Raw genomic sequence first — 17,921 nt, forward strand, 5'->3', positions numbered from 1 at the left:
AATGGGCAGCAATCGAATGGACCAGTTAAACTAGCGGTAAACCAGTTCAAAATGTTGCAAATTGGTATGGAGCATAGGCACGGCACAAAAACCAAGTGACATCTGTGTCTATTTGAGAGGTTACTATTAAGAGAAAGGTGTATGGAAAATTAAAAGGTGACACCAGATGGTATACAATGACGCGCATTATATTCATGACGTGCATTGCATTGTGTGTCCACAAGCCTATTTTTCGAGTTTAATTCCCGCACACACTATATGTGTGAATGTTTTTAAACAATGCTTGGCTCTCTTTATCTATTATAATTTATTAAAAATATGTCTGAACATCAAATCAAACCTCTTGTAGGAATCAAAGCAACTTCTCCTAGAGCTGAGGAAATTATGAGAGGAGGACAACAACCTCATGAAGAAGCCGAACGTGTGTCTCAAACAGCAACAACAACACCAGCACCAGTACCACCACCAAAGGAGTTATCGGGCGATATTAAGACGTTGAAGGATGCATTTCCAGACTTGGACTTGGATGTGATTGAAACCATTCTTGACAGTCAAGGAGGAAATTTAGACGGTGCTTTTGAGATTTTGCTTGGCATGTCCGATCCTACTTATAAACCTACACCAGAAGAAGCAGAAGGGCTATCTCAGTTAAGACAAGATGAGGAGTATGCAAGACGTTTAGCTCGTGAGGGGGATGCTCATTATCCTCAAAATAATCAAGAGCCTCAACAACCTCTTTTCAATTTCCAAGGTAAAGAAATAAAGGCAGCATGCAAGCTGAAAAAAATAACAATAATTCTCTTCCGTTCATAGAGGAATTACCCATTATTAAGGAAAAGGTCATTGAAGCAGGCACAGGTAATAAGGATTTTTGGAAAGTGTCAGAAGGAAATGTTTATTAAACCCCTTATCATCCCCCTTTAGCTGCCAAGAATAAGATTATGAACCTGTACAATCAGTTTATGGCTGCTGACCAACCTTCAACTTCTACCCAGAGCGGCGTTTTGGAATCCCGCATGGGTAATTTAAGTCTCTCACAGAATCAACGACCTGTCGCAACTCCCCAAAGCGTTTCCGTGGATTTATATGAATGGGATGGCAAAGGTATATGCGGCAATTATTTTAAGCGCTCTTATACTTGCTAACATTTTTTTAATAGATCAAGTGGGCCGTAATCCATTGTTATCTCCCAAGAAGGATTCAAATACGTCCACACCTAACGACCAGTTATTGTCAGATGAGGAATTTGCTAGACAATTGGCTAGACAAGATGAAGAAGCGATTAATGGTAGGTAGATTGATTCAATTGATATTGGGAGATATCCTAACTAAGTTTTTTTTTCGTAGCTGCTCGCTCACCCCCTCCTGCCAAAGCATCTACCATCACACCGCCTCCTAAGCACACAGAGGAACAGTCAGATTCAGATAACGGAGGAGGTAAAAAGACTGAAACTTGAAAGAGAAAACAAAGTACTGACATTATGTATGTAGTGACCTTTTCAGCTTTAAGTGACGATTCATCCACGGCAAAAGAAGCCAAGGTCTCGGGTTACACCGTGCATGACGACGAGGATGATTTGGACGACCTTTTTGACAAACAAGAAGGTAACATTTCTGGTGTAACTTTTAAAAATGTAACATTGTATTAATGCATTTACTAGATTCTACAGGCGACTTGAAGTTAAAGGAGGAAGAATTGAAAGCAAAAGACCTGAAATAACTTTAACCGGTTGCTTTTTTTTTTTTTTTTTTTTTTTTTTTTTGTAATAAATAATTTAACAACTCAGTTTCTCTACGTTCTTTCTTTCTGTTATAACATTTTTCTAATCCTATCATGACAACCCCCAAAAGTAAACAAACTGGTACATTTCTATTGATTACGTATTAATCCAACTTTAGGATACGATGTCAATTCTTTGTTGAAATTAAGATACGCGACAGACCCTGAAGCCAATACCCTCTTTCAATGGGAGGGTTCCATTTTGTAAGTTTTAAAATAACGATGTAAAAGACACGCAGTGTATTAAATTTGTTTTTATGAATAAGCGTGTTTATTCCGGGAGAAGCCCCCAAAAAGCTTTTCCAATGTGTTGGCATGAACGTATCCAAAGCCAAAATCGAGGAAAATAAATTAAAGGTATCTGGTAAAGAGTTGACTTACTACCTTGACCCAACCACAGGCCAAAAATTATCCACTTGGGATAACCCCTGGACAGGTGAAAAGGGTTTGCCCGTGGTGCATATTGCCAACGACCCTGTACAGATGGCTCTTCCTTCTTTTGTTCCCTTAACCGCTCGTCATAACAAGTATAGCAACACCACAAATGTCGTTGTAGAGGTAAATAGTAAAATACATTAACAATGTTTAATTCATGCTGAAAAATTGGGACTATAAATAGCTTCCCCTGTTTTACCCAAACCCTCTTGCTACAGAAGACCACAAGTTCGATGCGTATGATGCAAATGCAATGTATGAAGGTATGCCACACTTGTATATGTATATTTTTAATTTGTTTCCCAACGTATTCGAAACTAGCCGGTGAGTTCTTTACGTTCAAGTGTAATACTGCTGAATTCGATGATTCTAAAACCATTGATCATGTTGAGGTTAACTGGACCCGTATTTCTAAATTCCCACCTTTCATGAAGATGGGCAATAAAGAAGGCTATGTCCTTTTCCATTGCACAGGGTACAAACTCCCTCAAGGATCTACTGCAGATGATCTCGAGCCTCTTCTTGCAAAAGAAATCAGCGAAAGATTACCATCTTATGCTGTAGCTGATGATTATAACCCAGACAAGGAAAATGTCACCAGTTTAACTTATTTTAGAGATCATTTTGAAACCTACAAAAATGATCCTTCCACAACATGGCCTCCCGCAGAATAAGCATAATAAAAGAAATGTAGCATTTATTTTCGATAACCCATAAATCATTATTACTTCATGTGTGAAGTGTATTGGAATACATAAGATACGATATCCTTTTGTGCCTCTGTTGCGAGAATCGGGTCAGAAAGTCGAATGAGATCGTGATCGTAATGATTCCATCTAAGGAAGTCGATAAGGTTAAAGTTTGCATTTAACATAAATATAAAAAAAGGACTTACGTGCTTGTGTCACCATAGTTCATTACGTCTGCTGGTGAATGCTGTTTACCTTTGATGCAACGTTTACCTAAAGAGTAAATGTTAGTATGTTAGATGTTTAAAGAAAATTCATGATTATAGAGCTTTACATTTGAAAGTATCATGAGTTTCACATTCAGATTTAGTATGGAGCAAGAATAGTTGTCGCATATCTGCCACTGAGAAATGTCTTTCAGCTTCTGCCTCATCCACCACGCAATTTGAAAGTGATTGTTTGTGAGATTGTCTTTGGAAGATCTTTTCTTCGATCGTGCCCGATGAAATAAACCGATAAATAAAACAATCCTTCTTTTGACCATCCCGCCATACACGTGCTAGAGCTTGTTGATCTGCTGCAGGATTCCAGTCTAATTTCATCGAAAAATGAGCAAAACTTTGTAAGTTTAAATAGAAAACACATACCAGGATCGAACAAGACAAGTCGGTTGGCACCAATTAAATTGAGACCACAACCACCTGCTTTACTACTTAATAAAAACACAAATTCCTCGCGTTCAGGATCATTAAATTCATCTACTAGTTTTTGTCTCTTGTTTGTGTTCATGGTACCATCCAATCGAAGTACACCGTACCTATTCACCAATATGAATACTCTTCAAAAAAAAAAAAAAATCTGCCTGAACTTACTGGTTTTGTTTACAGAATTTCTCAAATACATCCAATGTTTGTGTATAGTTACTAATCAGAACAATCTTATCCTTGGTCTCCTTTTTAATTTTGGATAACATTCTGTAGGAATGAAAGTTGAGTGAGTTCATATCATAGAAGTTCTCTACTTTTTATTTATTTACCGTGCAAGCACCATAAACTTTCCCGAAAAAGAGGCATCCACTTTTTGATTTGTCGAGTAACCCTCAGGCAAGACCTTTTCACAGCCTTCCAAATCCGCAGGTAAATTCAACAAGTTGGGATGATTACACAGTTTTTTGAGGATCGTGATCGCTTTCAAGGGTTGACTGCCCTGACCTCGTAAAATCTTTTGGATTTCCGGTGAAGTCAGAAAGACATCGTATAAAGAGCGTTGCAAGGGTGCTAATTTACAAAACACAACATGCTCAAACTTCACAGGTACTAACGAAAAACTATTATTAATCTCTATAAGTATATATCTCATAAGTGACTTACAGTATTTAGTAAGGATATCATTAGTTCTTCGAATGGTAAATTTGGATACAATTTTCCAGAATTCCGCTACTTTTTCATCACTGATTTTTCTTTCGTTGTCCGTGGCATCGGCATCACGACCCCGTGCAATTGGCCTTTCATAATGCTTTCTAAATTCATGGATGGTGCCTAGTAAACCAGGATTTGCAAAGTCAAGTAAAGAATAGTATTCAATTAAATCGTTCTAAGAAAATGAGTATACAGGTTTTTCACTTCTCTCTTTTTTTTTTTGGGACTTTTACCTGGATGGGTGTACCGGAAAGAATAACTCGACGCGTTACGGTTAGACTATTTAGCTTTTCAAATAATAATGAGCCAGAGTTTTTTAATCGATGTCCTTCATCACATAATAAGAGACCAATGGGCGAATTCTTTAGGTAAGGGGTATATACTCTCAAGCTCTCGTATGAAATGATAAGAATTGGGTTAATCATGCGACCTTGAGCAGCTCCCCATCTTTTCACTGCACTGACTTTATCCTTGGCTTTAGCATCGCTAATCACAAGTGGTCTTACTCGGTTATCCCCCAGCCATTTCACTAAATCATTGGTCGTCATTAATTCTTTCTCTTTCTTTCTTTCTTCCTCTCCCAATTGCTCTCTTACCAATTTCATTGGCCCAATTATTTACAAGACTGGAGGGGCACGTAATGATTGCTTTATTGATAGTTGGTTTACCAAGGTGGTTTGATTGTTGTAATAAGGTCCATAAAAGAGTAAGACATTGAAGCTAATTTCCATATATTCTGTTAAAATTGCTATCCATTTGGTATTAAAAGTAGATTTTTACTTACCGTTTTTCCTAAACCCATTTCATCAGCCATGATGCAACTGGTACATACAAAAAGATAAATTAGAACTCAAACCAATATCGCATATTTCCCATATAACTTACCCCATTGCTTCAGGATGTACTTGACCTGTGGTACATTGATACAAGAACTTGACACCTTCAACCTGATGAGGTCGAAGCACTCTTGTCAAGACCGGATCCACCACCACATGTACCAACTTCTTCTCTTCCTTTTTCAAACCCAGAATTTCGGCTAAAGACTTTCCTTTGGGTTTGGGTTTATCAGTTGAAATTTTAATTTCTTCAGGTTCGACATGATCACGATCGGGATCCCAAAGTACAATGGCATCTTCTGCTGTATGGTCATATAGTGCTCGCATTGAACCTGGTCGTCTTCGAATTCCCAGAGTCTTTCTTTCTCCAAAGTTACTATCTGCTTCAGCTGCTTCCTTGATCGCATTGGCTGCAGCCTTCAAAGAAGCAGTCTTCTTCTTGCTCATGCCTTCTGTGTTCACTACTGTTGTCGGGATAGTCATGGTTGGCACCTTGAACTTTTTACTGAGGGCAGACTTGGCATCGTAGGTTGATTTTGGTCTATTTAAGGGTATGAATTTACCAATTTGAAAACTCTTGTTGGGAATTGTTTTTAAAGCTGGCCTTTTAACAGTTGTCACTATCTTCTCGTCGCTAAAATCAGAATCGTCGTCGTCGTCGTCGTCGTCGTGGTCGTCAACAACAATTTGTCGTTTCTTTGTTTTTGGTTTTGCCGGTTGAAAATCTTCTTCATCGGATTCAGACTCGGAATACACTATACGTGTTTTCTTGGGTCGTGTGGGTTTATGTGCAATCGGTCGCTTCAATGGCATTTTATGATAAAAAAAAAAAGCGCAGTTTTATCCCAAAAAATAAAATAATTCGCTTTTCGGGAATGTTTTGTCCTCGCCCGCGTTATTTTGCCCGAACCGCGTGTGTATGCGCGCGTCGCGACGATAAATATGTCGGTGAATCAATTTTATTTTGCTCAACTTGCATCATTTACTAAAACATTTGTTAGTATGGATTTTCTTAAAGTTTTCATGTAGACCGCATAAAAATGAACAGTAGACGCTACCGATTTAATGTAATAAATCAAGCTACACTTTGAGCACACACAATAATTTTATTCGCGATGGTTGTGAGGTAGATAACACACTTTATTAAAAAGATGTCAAAGCTTCTGAAAACATGTCATCGATAGATCATTTGGGAGATGGATTACCGAATGACTACAATAAAGTTATCTAAAAGGAGCCCATATCATGTCACCATTTTTCCTCCGAGATTGAGATAATATATGTATACGTACAACTTGCCCTTTCTGGATTGCCGAAATAGGTAGTCAACTCTGGGACCAATGGTAACCTAAATGGTGCAATAAAGATTGTCGGAAGAAATCTTATCGATTACGTAGGGTTCCTGACTTGGCCCATGTTGCAAGGGCTAATTGCAATCCAGGCCTTTGATTTTCTTATAAAAAAAGGATCCCCAATTTCAAGTCAATAAAACTAAAAAAACACTAATTTGGTTTCAGATACTATTTTTAATCTATTATTGTAACAGAAAAAAAACAAGTATTTTATCTGCTGATAGAAATTTAAATAAGCTTATCTGGACAAGAGGTCTTCGAATGAGAGAAGGCCACATTTATTGGATGGGCCCTGTTTTTTTTTTACTTTTTTTTTTGCCTCACGTTGGTGTCACTATAATCTGTCTGTCTGTTGTTGCCTTTGGCGTATGTTTCCATGAACCACTTGTGTTGCAATTGTTTCATGATATGTCGTTACAAGCGAATCATCGAACCACTCCATAGTGTTATTGAGAGGGATAAAAAAAAGAAAAAAAAAACAGGGCAGTGAAGAGCGGTATGATGCTGTCATTCTTCATCTGGGCGATGGGTGTCTACCCCTGATTCCTTGACGAAGATGTTTCTCCACGCGCCATCTTGATAGACCTATTTAAACTGGTCAGCGTTCGTATTATTTGCATCCGATACTTGGTCTGTTTTGCATGGAGAACAAAATTAAAATAAAACCAAAGTGATACTGTTAGAACTAGGATGCTACTTTAGTTTATACGAAAAAAACACACTTAAAAAACCTTCTCTTGGTCTATGAGAAGAAACTACAGATACTTATATGAAGAATCAAACAGTTCTAGGGATAATGCTCAGCGCATTATTGGATCATGATGTAATAACCTTGTGATTGTAAATAATAAACATGTCTTTAATTTTAGCCCTTTGTACAGACCTCAACGATAGGATGAGAACAAGCGGGGTAATGCGTGATTTATGATTAAGTTGTATACTACTATCCATCCTTAATGTCATGTGATAATTATCTTTATTATTATATCTATGATATCCTCAACATGGTCATCCTCCACAGCTTTCTCCATCAGCAGCCACATCACGAGGAGGGGAGTAATACGTTGGGCGCATCCAAACATCACGTCTCTTACCCTGCAAAAGGGTGCGTTTGCGACTAAAAGCAATACTCATTGAACTTCGCTTGTTCTCCAGCTCTTCCGCAGCAGACGTAGTATTCATGGCACACTATTCAAGCTTTGCCTAAAATAAAAATTTGGCACAAAAATTGAATGCGACACATGTGACAAATGATCTTTATTTCTAGATAGGCATCCCTTTCAAGCAATCATTGAATCTATCACAGGAGTATTTGCAAAATCCTTTAAGATCACTAATAAGCACTTAATTGAATGTATCTCTGATTCTAGATGTGAGTGTCTCTTCCATCGACAGCTTCTCTCATTTGAGCTTACTCTTACAAATAGACCAGAATTGCTCAATAGGGTTAAACTCTGGCGAGTGAGGAGGAAGATAAACGCATCTGTGGCCACGAGTTTTAATAAGAAGCCTGATATCATCATTTGTGTGGGTTAGAGCATTATCCAAGATCAAGTAGTTGTCCTTGAAAATCTCTGGGTGCTTGTCTATTTCGTCCATGGTGTCGCTTATAAAGTTAAAGTAATGACCTGTAAAAGTGCCTTTGCTCTGTGTCTGAGCTTTTCCACTCGATCCAGCGGTTTCTTTTCTTGGAAGTAGGCATTACTCGAGGACATCTTACTTTTATGTTGACAACACCAAAAGCACAGGTTGGAACCAAGGTTGTTATTGTTTTTCCCCTAGTCTTTGGTATTTTAACAATGGCGCGAGCTCCCACTTTTGACCATGTAATAGATCGCTTCATGTTGATATGAAATGTTGCTTCGTCGATGAATACGCAGTTGCTCATGTAGTCCATGTCGATGGCCATCCATTTTTCTACCCATTCCTTTCTTGCTGTGATCTTTTCCAGGCAGTCGCGCTCAACCGAATGGAAGTTAGCTCTCTTCAGACTGATTGTGCAATGCTGTGCTTGGAATGATATGAAGTTTCAGGGCTGCTTCTCTAACACCCATGCCTTTTTCATAGACCAAAGCAAACAGTTACTCCCTCTTTACTTCCTTGTAACTTTTGTAGACACAGGTTGTTGTGTCGTTCTCTAACTTGACATCTCCTCTGTCTTTTTTCTTTTCATTGTTTTTCTCGGGCTTTTCAGGTGGTTTGAGCTCCTGGTACATCACCGTTTCAATGGGATACATTTCTTCGTCTACTTCAATTTCCACGACTGCAACTTCCATGCATTTGTTGTTATAAAAGATTTCCCTGGACGTTTTCATATACAGAATCATTCATATTCAAAATTAATGTAAAAGTAAAGAAGCCCTCAAATACGACAATATTAAACCTTTTTATGTGCCAAATTTTGATTTTTTTCGATGCGCCAAGCTTTTTTCAACTAGTGCGCCAAATTTTTTCTCAAATGTGCCATTTTATTTTTCCAAATTGTGCGCCGATAATTTGTGAAAATAGTGTAAATATGACATCAAAATATAAAAAAAGCCTATAATGAATGGATCTACATACATGTTTTTTTAATTAAAATGGTGACACAACCTAAAGCGAAAAAGTAAATAATAAGGAACCATCGCGTGTCACCATTATCCGAACATTTATTTTATGCTTCCTGGACCAACGTCATTTGTTTTACGTCACTCCGTTTAAATCAAACAAAACCCACTTTCATAAGATACACTGTAACCAAACCATAGCAACGCTTTTTTTTTTTTTTTGAATATTGTATGTTTTCCTTATCTCTTTCTTCGAATTCCTTGCCCTTGTCTGGAATTCAAACCTATTTTTTTTTTCGGATAAAAAATTAATAAAAAAAAAAAGTTGCATTCATCCTGATTTTAGGCTGACAAACAAGCTCACATTATAAGGATATTTCGTCATGTGTCGTACGATACTCATATGCCAAAAAGACCATGGCCAAACACTGGATGCTGATATGGGAAAGATACCGGGGGACTAAATTAACAACAACAACAAAATGGAGAAAGGTAGAAAAGGAAAGTCACTTTAAAATGCCTCCAATCATCAGCTTCCGTGTTCTTCTCTCTTTTTTCTCTTTCTTTATTTTATTTTTCAAAAAAATGAATTTACACCAATTCCAAACTGAAATGACTGTCAAGGATGATGGCATGAGTAGTCTATTGACACAACAGTCTATTCCTTCTCCTCCTTGTTCGATACCTGACCAACAAGCTGCTTATAACCCGCAAATGATGATTGGTATTCCTAGTCCAAACAATGGTTATAATAATGCATTATTGATAGACACTGTATGTTTTTGTTTATACACGGAAAAAATGCTTATGTTGAATACTAAAATAACCAAAAAAAATAGAGACTAGAAGAACAGCAGCGTATTTTAAACAATAACATCCACACTTGTTCTGGTGTCGAATTTAACGGATATGATGCAGCTGCCGCTGTTGCTGCTGCTGAACACCACATGATGGCGAATATGATCCAACAAGAAGATAACTATATGTATAATCCTACCGTAGATCCTAAGCAATTTGAAGGCATGTCGAGAGAACAATTAATTGCAAGATTGGTTGCATTAGAAAAAGAAAACCATTGTATCACCACCACGGCTACTACCAGCACTGATGAGATGGCGGACGATTCGGTAGATGAAACCGCAACCGAGGAAGATGAACAAGAACAGATTCGGACCTGTTTGTGGTCGGATTGTGGTCAAAAGTTTGATATATTGCAGAAATTAATATCTCATATTACCGAAGTACACGTGGGAGGTGGAAAAGTATGATTATAAAAACTTGTTTTTTATTAGTATTAACCTTATTTTTTTATGATTTGCAGGCAACTTATCGATGCGAGTGGCAAAAATGCGCTAGAAGTAATAAACCTTTTACAAAAAGACATAAAATGTACAACCATCTACGTACACACACAGGCGAAAGACCCTTCGCATGTCCTAAACCAGGCAAGTTGATTTTAGATGTAAATCAAAATAGATATTAATTCTTGTTCCTGTAGATTGCGAAAAGAAGTTTTCTCGCCCAGATTCACTTACAACGCATATTAAGACGCATTCAAATGTGAGACCTTTTGTGTGCCTGTTTGCAGGTTGTGGAAAAGCATACTATCATTCCCGATCTCTAAAAAAGCATGAAAAGAGCCATGAACCATCACCACCACCACCTTCTTACGAACAAGTCATGTCTACGGGGCAGGTACCCGTCAATAATTCATTTATCGAACCATATTATTCACCTCAATTTGCCTTTCATTATCCTCCCCCTCCACCTCCATTCAACCCATCACATTATCCCACATCATTTATGAACTCCAACATGTAAAACTTTCTGGCGATAAAAAACAGGGCTGGTTTCCCTTCTTTTATAAATGTCTTATGTACCATTCTTTTTTTATATCAGTACACATCTTTATATACATACAATAAAATAAAAAAACATATATAAATAGGTCATCACCCTTTCTCTTCTTCCATCTCCCTAAATGGTTCTGGTTTAAACATTATAAATAACTTGCAGCAAACTTCAAAACTCCGTTTAATTTCCTCTTTTTCTAATCGTCGATAAAGGGATCACGTCTTGTGTGGCCTCACTGCAAGAATCTTCTTCATCAGCCTCAATCCATCTTTTTAATAATGGTACCTGAAAATTTCCAATAAAAAGCCTGAAATAATAATAATACCATATCAAGATTAAAAAATCGAGGTTATTTATACCATCTTTTTTTTTACTTACTGACAAATGTGATACATAAGTAATGGGAGTGAGAGAACTCCAACTACTCCATAACTGCTGCTGGAATATAACACATTGATCAAGGGAATACCCATTGATACTGTCTTGGTTGCTCCACAATACTACATGTCATATTTTAATTATGTTTGTTGATAGTCTTTACCCAAACATAACATACCATGATGGCTACAGAATCTTTTTTCGAGAACCTCCATCGAGTCACCCACTGTGGCTCTTCCTTCAATGGCCATGGAAGCCTTGCTACAAACAAACAGGCGGCACAACCAAACAGATACATGAAAATGTCTACAAAGATAATAGCTACAATATCTACGGCCGTCATTTTAGTAAAGGCATCACTGGCTACACCATCACAAAAGACGGACCAGACCAGACACAAGAGAGCTAAACTGTTGATGATGGGAAACTTGAATTTGGCAGCTAAATACTTTACCCGGACCGGAAAAAGGTACCGGATCAATTGACCCAATACTAATGGAGCCAATACTGTGGACCCCAGAGTTTTTAGAACACTGAGATAATCTGGGTTGCCTCGATCGGTGCCAGGCTCAAAGACAATAGGGTCATTTTGGAAGGCTTTTTTTTTTTTAAAAAAAAAAAAAAAAAAAATTAAAAAAATGAATGGATAATCGGGAGAGATGCAAGCTAATTTTACCTGTCATGAGAGCAGGGGAAACAAATATACCTAAAACGTTACCTAATGCTGCATTAAACAATGCTATATGTAAAAAAGAAAGAAACTTTAAAATAAGCTTTTATATATATATATGTGTGATCTTTTGTTTACCCGCTCCATCATTTCCATTTGCATTACGAGTCATGATAGCATTTGATGAAACAGTTGTGCTGGTAGATAAGGCAATCATCCAGCCTTTATACACCGTCATATCCAGATCAGCATGCACCGTAATAAAGAACCTTACAATACCATACATCAAAAACGGAAGCAAAATAAAATTAATGAATTGAACAACTACATGTAAGCGCCAACGCAAAATCGTTTTTAACATCACACTGACTTCTAATCCAAGCCCTGAAAGTAAAAAGATGATAATGACGGCTCCCCATTTGACTGTATATTGCGCTTGGATATCACCATTGGCTTTACCTACTTGTGGAAAAGCCCATGCTAATCCAATGACAATGGCAAGACCCAGTAAAAACCAGTAGCGGAGGAACAATGCATAGGCCTTCTTTTGTATCGCCTGTCTTCGGCTGGGTTCGGGCTGCTTATAAGGTTCCTGATTCGATAGATCGATTTCTTCCTGTTTCAAATCTGTCTCTGTCACTGTAGAAGACATTTTGATGAGAGATCAAAAAGATAGAAAAAACGTAAAATATCAAAAAACGAGATCGAGTAATATATTTATATTCTGAGTCATTTGCACAAGTTTCACAAAGTGTGCGTGCTTGCTTATACAACAAGGCGGGGGATCAATTGAACAAAAACATGCAAAATATAAAAAATGTTACGTCACTTTTTTTTTTTTAGAAAAAAGCTGCGGTTTTTTATTTTGTAGGATACACGCAGACGAAAATTTTAAACAGTTGCTCTTCTTTCAACCATGTCTAGTTACGATCGCTCACCTACACGAAACTCTGATAAATACAGTCGCAACGACCGAGGCAATGATAGAGGTTACGACCGTAGAGATTACCGCCGTTCCGATGATTACAACAGAGATAGCCGATCCAGAAGAGATCGCGATGATCGAGACGATCTGCGTCGCCGCGAGTACAGCCGACCCGAAGTTAGAGAAGAAGACACACCCATGGCACCACCACCACCACCAGCACCAGCACCTAAAAAAAGAGTTCCTATTTCCATTGAAGAACTGATTCAAAAAAAGGAACAGGAGAAAAAAGCAACAGAAAAGGTTAGAAAGTTGTACTCAATCATGATAGCTACGTTACTCATTTCATTTTTATGTATAGCCTGTATTTTTAACAAAGGAACAACGTGCAAAATTAGCCTTAGAAAAACGTCAATTAGAGGTCGAGGAACAGAGACAACGACAGCTGGAAGAACGAAAAGCTCGAGAGAATTTTGATCATGCAGCTGAGGACGAGTATAGAAAAACACAAGATACTCGTTCTTCGCGTTACGATAGTCGTGATAATAATAGACGTGATTACAATAAGCGAGACCGCCGTAGCAGAGATATTGATGAAGCAGCTATGGCTGAAGAAGAAGACGCTGCCCTGACTGAGAAAGAAAAGCAAGCAATCCGAGTAAGTATTGTCTTTTCTGTTTTTGCTGAATAAGAAACTCATTTATATGTTGATTTAGGAACGGTATTTCGGTGGAGAGCGTAAGAAGAGAAAGATTCGTAGAATGAATGAACGTAAATTTGTGTTTGATTGGGATGCAGGAGAAGACACATCGTACGATTTCAATCCGTTATACGCAAACAAGCACAATGCCCAAATGTTTGGTCGTGGACATATGGCTGGTATCGATAGTAAAGAGCAAAAGAAACACCAATCTGAATTTTACGATCGACTTTTGAAGGAACGTAGAACTACCACCGAAGTCGACAGAGCCAGGTACAGCCCAACCCCCCAATTTATGTGATTTATTGTCTCTAATCTCTTTGTTTTTATAGTGAATTAAATCAAATGTCAATCAACAAGGAAGCAAAGACCAAATTCGATGAACGTCATTGGTCAGAGAAGCCTTTGAATCAAATGAAGGAAAGAGATTGGCGTATCTTTAAAGAAGATTTCAATATCTCTACCAAAGGTGGACAAATCCCACATCCTATTCGTTCTTGGGCCGAATCTGGATTACCCGAGAAAATGCTTAAGGTCATTGATCAAGTCGGATACAAGGAGCCCACACCTATTCAACGTCAAGCCATTCCCATTGGTATTCAAAACAGAGATATTATTGGTATTGCTGAAACAGGTTCTGGTAAAACTGCTTCATTTGTCATTCCTTTGCTCACTTATATCTCGGACTTGCCTAAAATCACCCAAGAGAATATGGCAGAAGGTCCTTATGCTTTGATCATGGCTCCTACTCGTGAATTAGCACAACAAATTGAGGAAGAAACCATCAAATTTGCTACGCCCATGGGGTTCACTTGTGTTTCCATTGTCGGTGGTGTAAGTATACTCTCTTTATATGTAAAAAAAAAATTGTGTTACTTATGTCTAACCCCCCATTATTTTTTTTTAGCACGCTATTGAAGAACAAGCCTATAATTTACGTAACGGTGCCGAGATCATTATTGCCACACCCGGTCGTTTGAAGGATTGTTTGGATCGTCGTATTCTTGTTTTAAACCAATGTACCTACGTCGTTATGGATGAAGCCGATCGTATGATTGATATGGGTATGGAAGCCGATGTGAATTTCATTTTGGATGCTTTACCAGCTTCCAACATGAAACCCGAAGATGAAAACAGTATGCCTATTGAACCTCCTGCTGGCTACAAGTACAGACAAACCACCATGTTTTCCGCTACAATGCCTACCGCCGTTGAGCGTTTGGCTAAAAAGTACTTGCGTAGAGAAGCTGTGGTCACAATTGGTATGGCTGGTCAAGCTGTTGAGTCTGTTGAGCAACGTGTAGAAATGATTAACGATGAGGCTAAAAAGACGTATGTATTATGTGTTTTTGTATCTTATTTTATGTATTAACACCTTTTATGTAGTAACCGTCTTATTGAGATTCTCAATTCTGGCAAGTTCGCTCCTCCTATGATTATTTTTGTCAACCAAAGACGTGGTGTGGATACTTTGTCCAAGACCTTGAACAGATTGGGTCATAACACTGTGACGCTCCATGGTGGTAAATCTCAGGAACAAAGGTTTGTTTTAATCGCCAAGCTGTTAAATTTCGCCGATATACTCATTTTTCTTAAAAATTCTTTTAATAGAGAATTGGCCCTTGCACAATTAAAGAATGGTACTGCTGGTGTGTTAGTGGCTACCGATGTAGCTGGTCGTGGTATTGATGTCAAGAACGTATCCTTGGTTATCAATTATGACATGGCCAAGAACATTGAAGGTAAAGTATACATATATGTGAATATTAAAATAGGACAATCCAACTCATTTTTTTTTCTTGTATATAAAGATTACACCCATCGTATTGGTCGTACTGGTCGTGCAGGTAATTCTGGTGTGGCCATCACTTTCTTATCAAACAAGGATGCCGATGTAATGTATGATCTTCGTCAAATGCTTGCAAAGTCCTCGCTTTCCAAGGTACCCCATGAATTAGCTAGTCATCCTGACGCTCAAGGAAAACCAGGTGCTGTCAAAACTAAAAAGAAGCATGAAGAAACCCTATTCCAATAAAAATAATAAACTGTTTTATTTTTTCTTCTTTAGAAAAAAAAAAAGGACAACTATGTCTCGCATTGGTAATCGTCGTCAAAGTTAGCAAATTGAAACCAGAGTCCATCTGCTGTATGCAAAGGTGCTGGAGTGGTAGCTTCACGTGTATCTGTTACAGAAGTGGGAGTAGCGACAGGCACAGGTGTAGTTTCAGTGACGGGTAAAGGAGTAGCTAAATCACTCAAGAGGGGTGTAGTGGTTTCCTCTTCCAATGCACTACTCATGTCCGAAAATAAAAGAGAAGGGGGTTGATTAAAGAGGCCAATTTCATTCATTGTCCAAGATGAACTAGGTACGTCATTTTCATAATCCTCTTCCAACACATTCCATGCTTCATTATTGGATTTTTCCAAGGTGGAAGAGAAACTGAAGTCGTCCCAAACATGTAACTGAGTTGAACTAGGCACGCCAGCTTCAGAACAGTCATCTTGATACTCTAAGGGAGCATGCATCAAATCATCTTCTTCATCCTCTTTGGGTGTCCGGAAAAGTTCTTGTAAATGATGGCTGATTTGATCTTGGGATGAGATGCTTTGTTCTTCACGATCACTTGTTGTTTGAGTATCAATCAATGTCTGCAGTAGATCTTTCTCGATTCGCTCTTTACAGTTAGTACAATGGAAAGAATCATCAAGCGCTTCTTCTGTAAGCCCTACACATTCTGAATGAAGCCATATCCGACATTTATCACATTGTACCATTGTGCCGTGTTCATCCGTGTTTTGTGAACATATGCAATTGATGATGCTTTCGGATTTATCCTCCTCATCCTTGTTACTGCTGCTGTTCTTACAGCGTTGTAAATGATAAGCTAATCCGTTTCGATTCTTGTATTTCTTGTGGCATGGTTCACATACATAAACGGATGTACCTATTCTAGATTTTAATATATGCAATATATACAAATAAGAATGTTAAAATTACCATCCGATAATGTTACGGGCACGATATCAGAAGTTGCCGATTTCTTTTTGGATCGTTTTGCCTTGACATTAGTTGTAATTGGGCGGCCCACCTTTCTCTTCTTGGGCTTTTCTCCTCCACCTGCTCCTCCTGTTGCTTCTGAGGTTGCTGGTGGAATTATTGCTGCTTTTGATGTCTTTGCTGCGCCGCTTCCTGTTCCTGTTGGTGTAGTAGCTGTTGCTTCTTCTGTGGAAGGTGCCAAAACATCCAATGGATTGCAATTGTTATTTCTTCTAAACAAATTCTTTCCGTTACCAACCACTACAGCCATGGACTTGTTCTGTTTCTTTCCAGAGAACTGAATGGAGGGGGTCGATTGATGCTTAGGTGTAGCATATTCCTCTGCTAAAAACGTAAACAATTCATTATCACCATCTAATTTAGCCATCATCTTGAACTTTGCTTGACAGAGTCTAACTTTGAGTAAATTACTGAGTGCCTTGATATGATCGTACCCAAGATCCCCTAAAGAATGTTGTTCTTTGGGCCAAAGACCCACACAGGTTTTATAAAGTGTGGGTGAGATTAGATCTCCAAGACTGGATTTACGGGCTTTATTAGCGGTGGTGGTGTGCTGGCGTGAGCGTTTACGATCAGTTGACTTTGTAAGGTCCTGGCGTTTACGACCACGCATGGTGGTGGTGGTAGTAGTGGTGGTAGCAGTAGAAATAGACTTCTTTTTCGGTAAGGGTTCTGTATTTTCCGGACTGCTGACTATTGTAGTCATTGGCACGGCTGTAGTAGGATTGGGGGAATGAATGTGATGAATCGCATAAAAGCTATCCTTGTAATTTTGTGGGATGGAGTATCGTTTCGTCCCATGCACATCCATGGAAATAGGTCGGATATTATTAACTTGAGACTTTAAATCTTCACTATTCAATCTTTGTTCTTCAAACATTTCACTCCTATTTTCTATCGATGATAAGACTCTTCTATATGATTTTTTTTTTTTTTTTTTTTTTTGTAAAGAAGTGAATAATTATTGATAGAGTGCTTAATAATAATGAAAAAAGGTTTTTACTTTGGTTGTGTCTTTTCAATAAGATCAAGCTGTGTATCCATTCGTTTTTATAAGTAAGTACGCTGCCTTTTTTTTTATTGTATAAAAAATTATAGGCAAAGGAAAGAAGGGGGGGGGGTTGACTAAGAAATGAGAAATATTCAGGTGAACAACCAGAGCGACATTAAATCGCCAAAAAGGCGAGACAGTCACTAATAAAAAAAGTAGAAAGTTTGATTCCGCTTCTTCGTGCTCGATCTTACAAGATGAAGGTGGGTGGGTGGGTGTATTCTTTATA

General features: G+C 38.2%; 7 protein-coding genes across 7 annotated transcripts; 4 read left to right on the forward strand and 3 right to left on the reverse strand.

The window, feature by feature from the left end:
- The first annotated feature begins 290 nt into the window (after positions 1–290).
- EV154DRAFT_497043 (uncharacterized protein) lies at positions 291–1,784 on the forward strand. The gene is made up of 7 exons (XM_051600222.1): positions 291–751; positions 814–858; positions 925–1,104; positions 1,160–1,288; positions 1,348–1,437; positions 1,492–1,605; positions 1,662–1,784. The coding sequence occupies exons 1-7, from the start codon at positions 319–321 to the stop codon at positions 1,718–1,720; spliced, it is 1,050 nt and encodes a 349-aa protein (XP_051461211.1). The 5' UTR covers positions 291–318; the 3' UTR covers positions 1,721–1,784.
- Positions 1,785–1,812: 28 nt separating this feature from the next.
- On the forward strand, positions 1,813–2,911 carry EV154DRAFT_497048 (uncharacterized protein). Its single transcript, XM_051600223.1, has 5 exons — positions 1,813–1,850; positions 1,900–1,984; positions 2,047–2,338; positions 2,400–2,478; positions 2,537–2,911. Exons 1-5 carry the CDS (start codon positions 1,835–1,837, stop codon positions 2,887–2,889), a joined length of 825 nt encoding a protein of 274 aa, XP_051461212.1. The 5' UTR covers positions 1,813–1,834; the 3' UTR covers positions 2,890–2,911.
- Positions 2,912–3,106: 195 nt separating this feature from the next.
- EV154DRAFT_536384 (P-loop containing nucleoside triphosphate hydrolase protein) lies at positions 3,107–5,971 on the reverse strand (the record flags this gene model as incomplete). The annotated part of the gene is made up of 10 exons (XM_051604128.1): positions 3,107–3,177; positions 3,239–3,496; positions 3,552–3,721; positions 3,777–3,878; positions 3,941–4,220; positions 4,275–4,497; positions 4,556–4,851; positions 4,919–5,042; positions 5,107–5,143; positions 5,208–5,971. 10 exons carry the CDS (start codon positions 5,969–5,971, stop codon positions 3,107–3,109), a joined length of 2,325 nt encoding a protein of 774 aa, XP_051461213.1.
- A 3,843-nt stretch (positions 5,972–9,814) lies between these two features.
- On the forward strand, positions 9,815–11,172 carry EV154DRAFT_57984 (uncharacterized protein). Its single transcript, XM_051606598.1, has 4 exons — positions 9,815–9,830; positions 9,898–10,318; positions 10,378–10,501; positions 10,555–11,172. The coding sequence occupies exons 2-4, from the start codon at positions 10,004–10,006 to the stop codon at positions 10,875–10,877; spliced, it is 762 nt and encodes a 253-aa protein (XP_051461214.1). The 5' UTR covers positions 9,815–9,830; positions 9,898–10,003; the 3' UTR covers positions 10,878–11,172.
- On the reverse strand, positions 10,815–12,742 carry EV154DRAFT_57869 (SBF-like CPA transporter family-domain-containing protein). The gene is made up of 5 exons (XM_051606567.1): positions 12,097–12,742; positions 12,007–12,027; positions 11,467–11,795; positions 11,289–11,410; positions 10,815–11,217 (listed from the first exon to the last, which is right to left on the reverse strand). Exons 1-5 carry the CDS (start codon positions 12,608–12,610, stop codon positions 11,091–11,093), a joined length of 1,113 nt encoding a protein of 370 aa, XP_051461215.1. The 5' UTR covers positions 12,611–12,742; the 3' UTR covers positions 10,815–11,090.
- A 75-nt stretch (positions 12,743–12,817) lies between these two features.
- On the forward strand, positions 12,818–15,618 carry EV154DRAFT_458652 (P-loop containing nucleoside triphosphate hydrolase protein; the record flags this gene model as incomplete). Its single annotated transcript, XM_051597453.1, has 8 exons — positions 12,818–13,186; positions 13,245–13,541; positions 13,600–13,856; positions 13,916–14,417; positions 14,491–14,915; positions 14,970–15,125; positions 15,195–15,325; positions 15,395–15,618. The coding sequence occupies exons 1-8, from the start codon at positions 12,875–12,877 to the stop codon at positions 15,616–15,618; spliced, it is 2,304 nt and encodes a 767-aa protein (XP_051461216.1). The 5' UTR covers positions 12,818–12,874.
- EV154DRAFT_497064 (uncharacterized protein) lies at positions 15,609–17,789 on the reverse strand. Its single transcript, XM_051600224.1, has 3 exons — positions 17,645–17,789; positions 16,582–17,555; positions 15,609–16,528 (listed from the first exon to the last, which is right to left on the reverse strand). Exons 1-3 carry the CDS (start codon positions 17,683–17,685, stop codon positions 15,669–15,671), a joined length of 1,875 nt encoding a protein of 624 aa, XP_051461217.1. The 5' UTR covers positions 17,686–17,789; the 3' UTR covers positions 15,609–15,668.
- Between the last annotated feature and the right edge of the window lie 132 nt (positions 17,790–17,921).

This window comes from Mucor mucedo (assembly GCF_025094135.1).
Source record: "Mucor mucedo strain NRRL 3635 chromosome Unknown EV154scaffold_14, whole genome shotgun sequence".
Lineage (NCBI taxonomy): Eukaryota > Fungi > Mucoromycota > Mucoromycetes > Mucorales > Mucoraceae > Mucor > Mucor mucedo.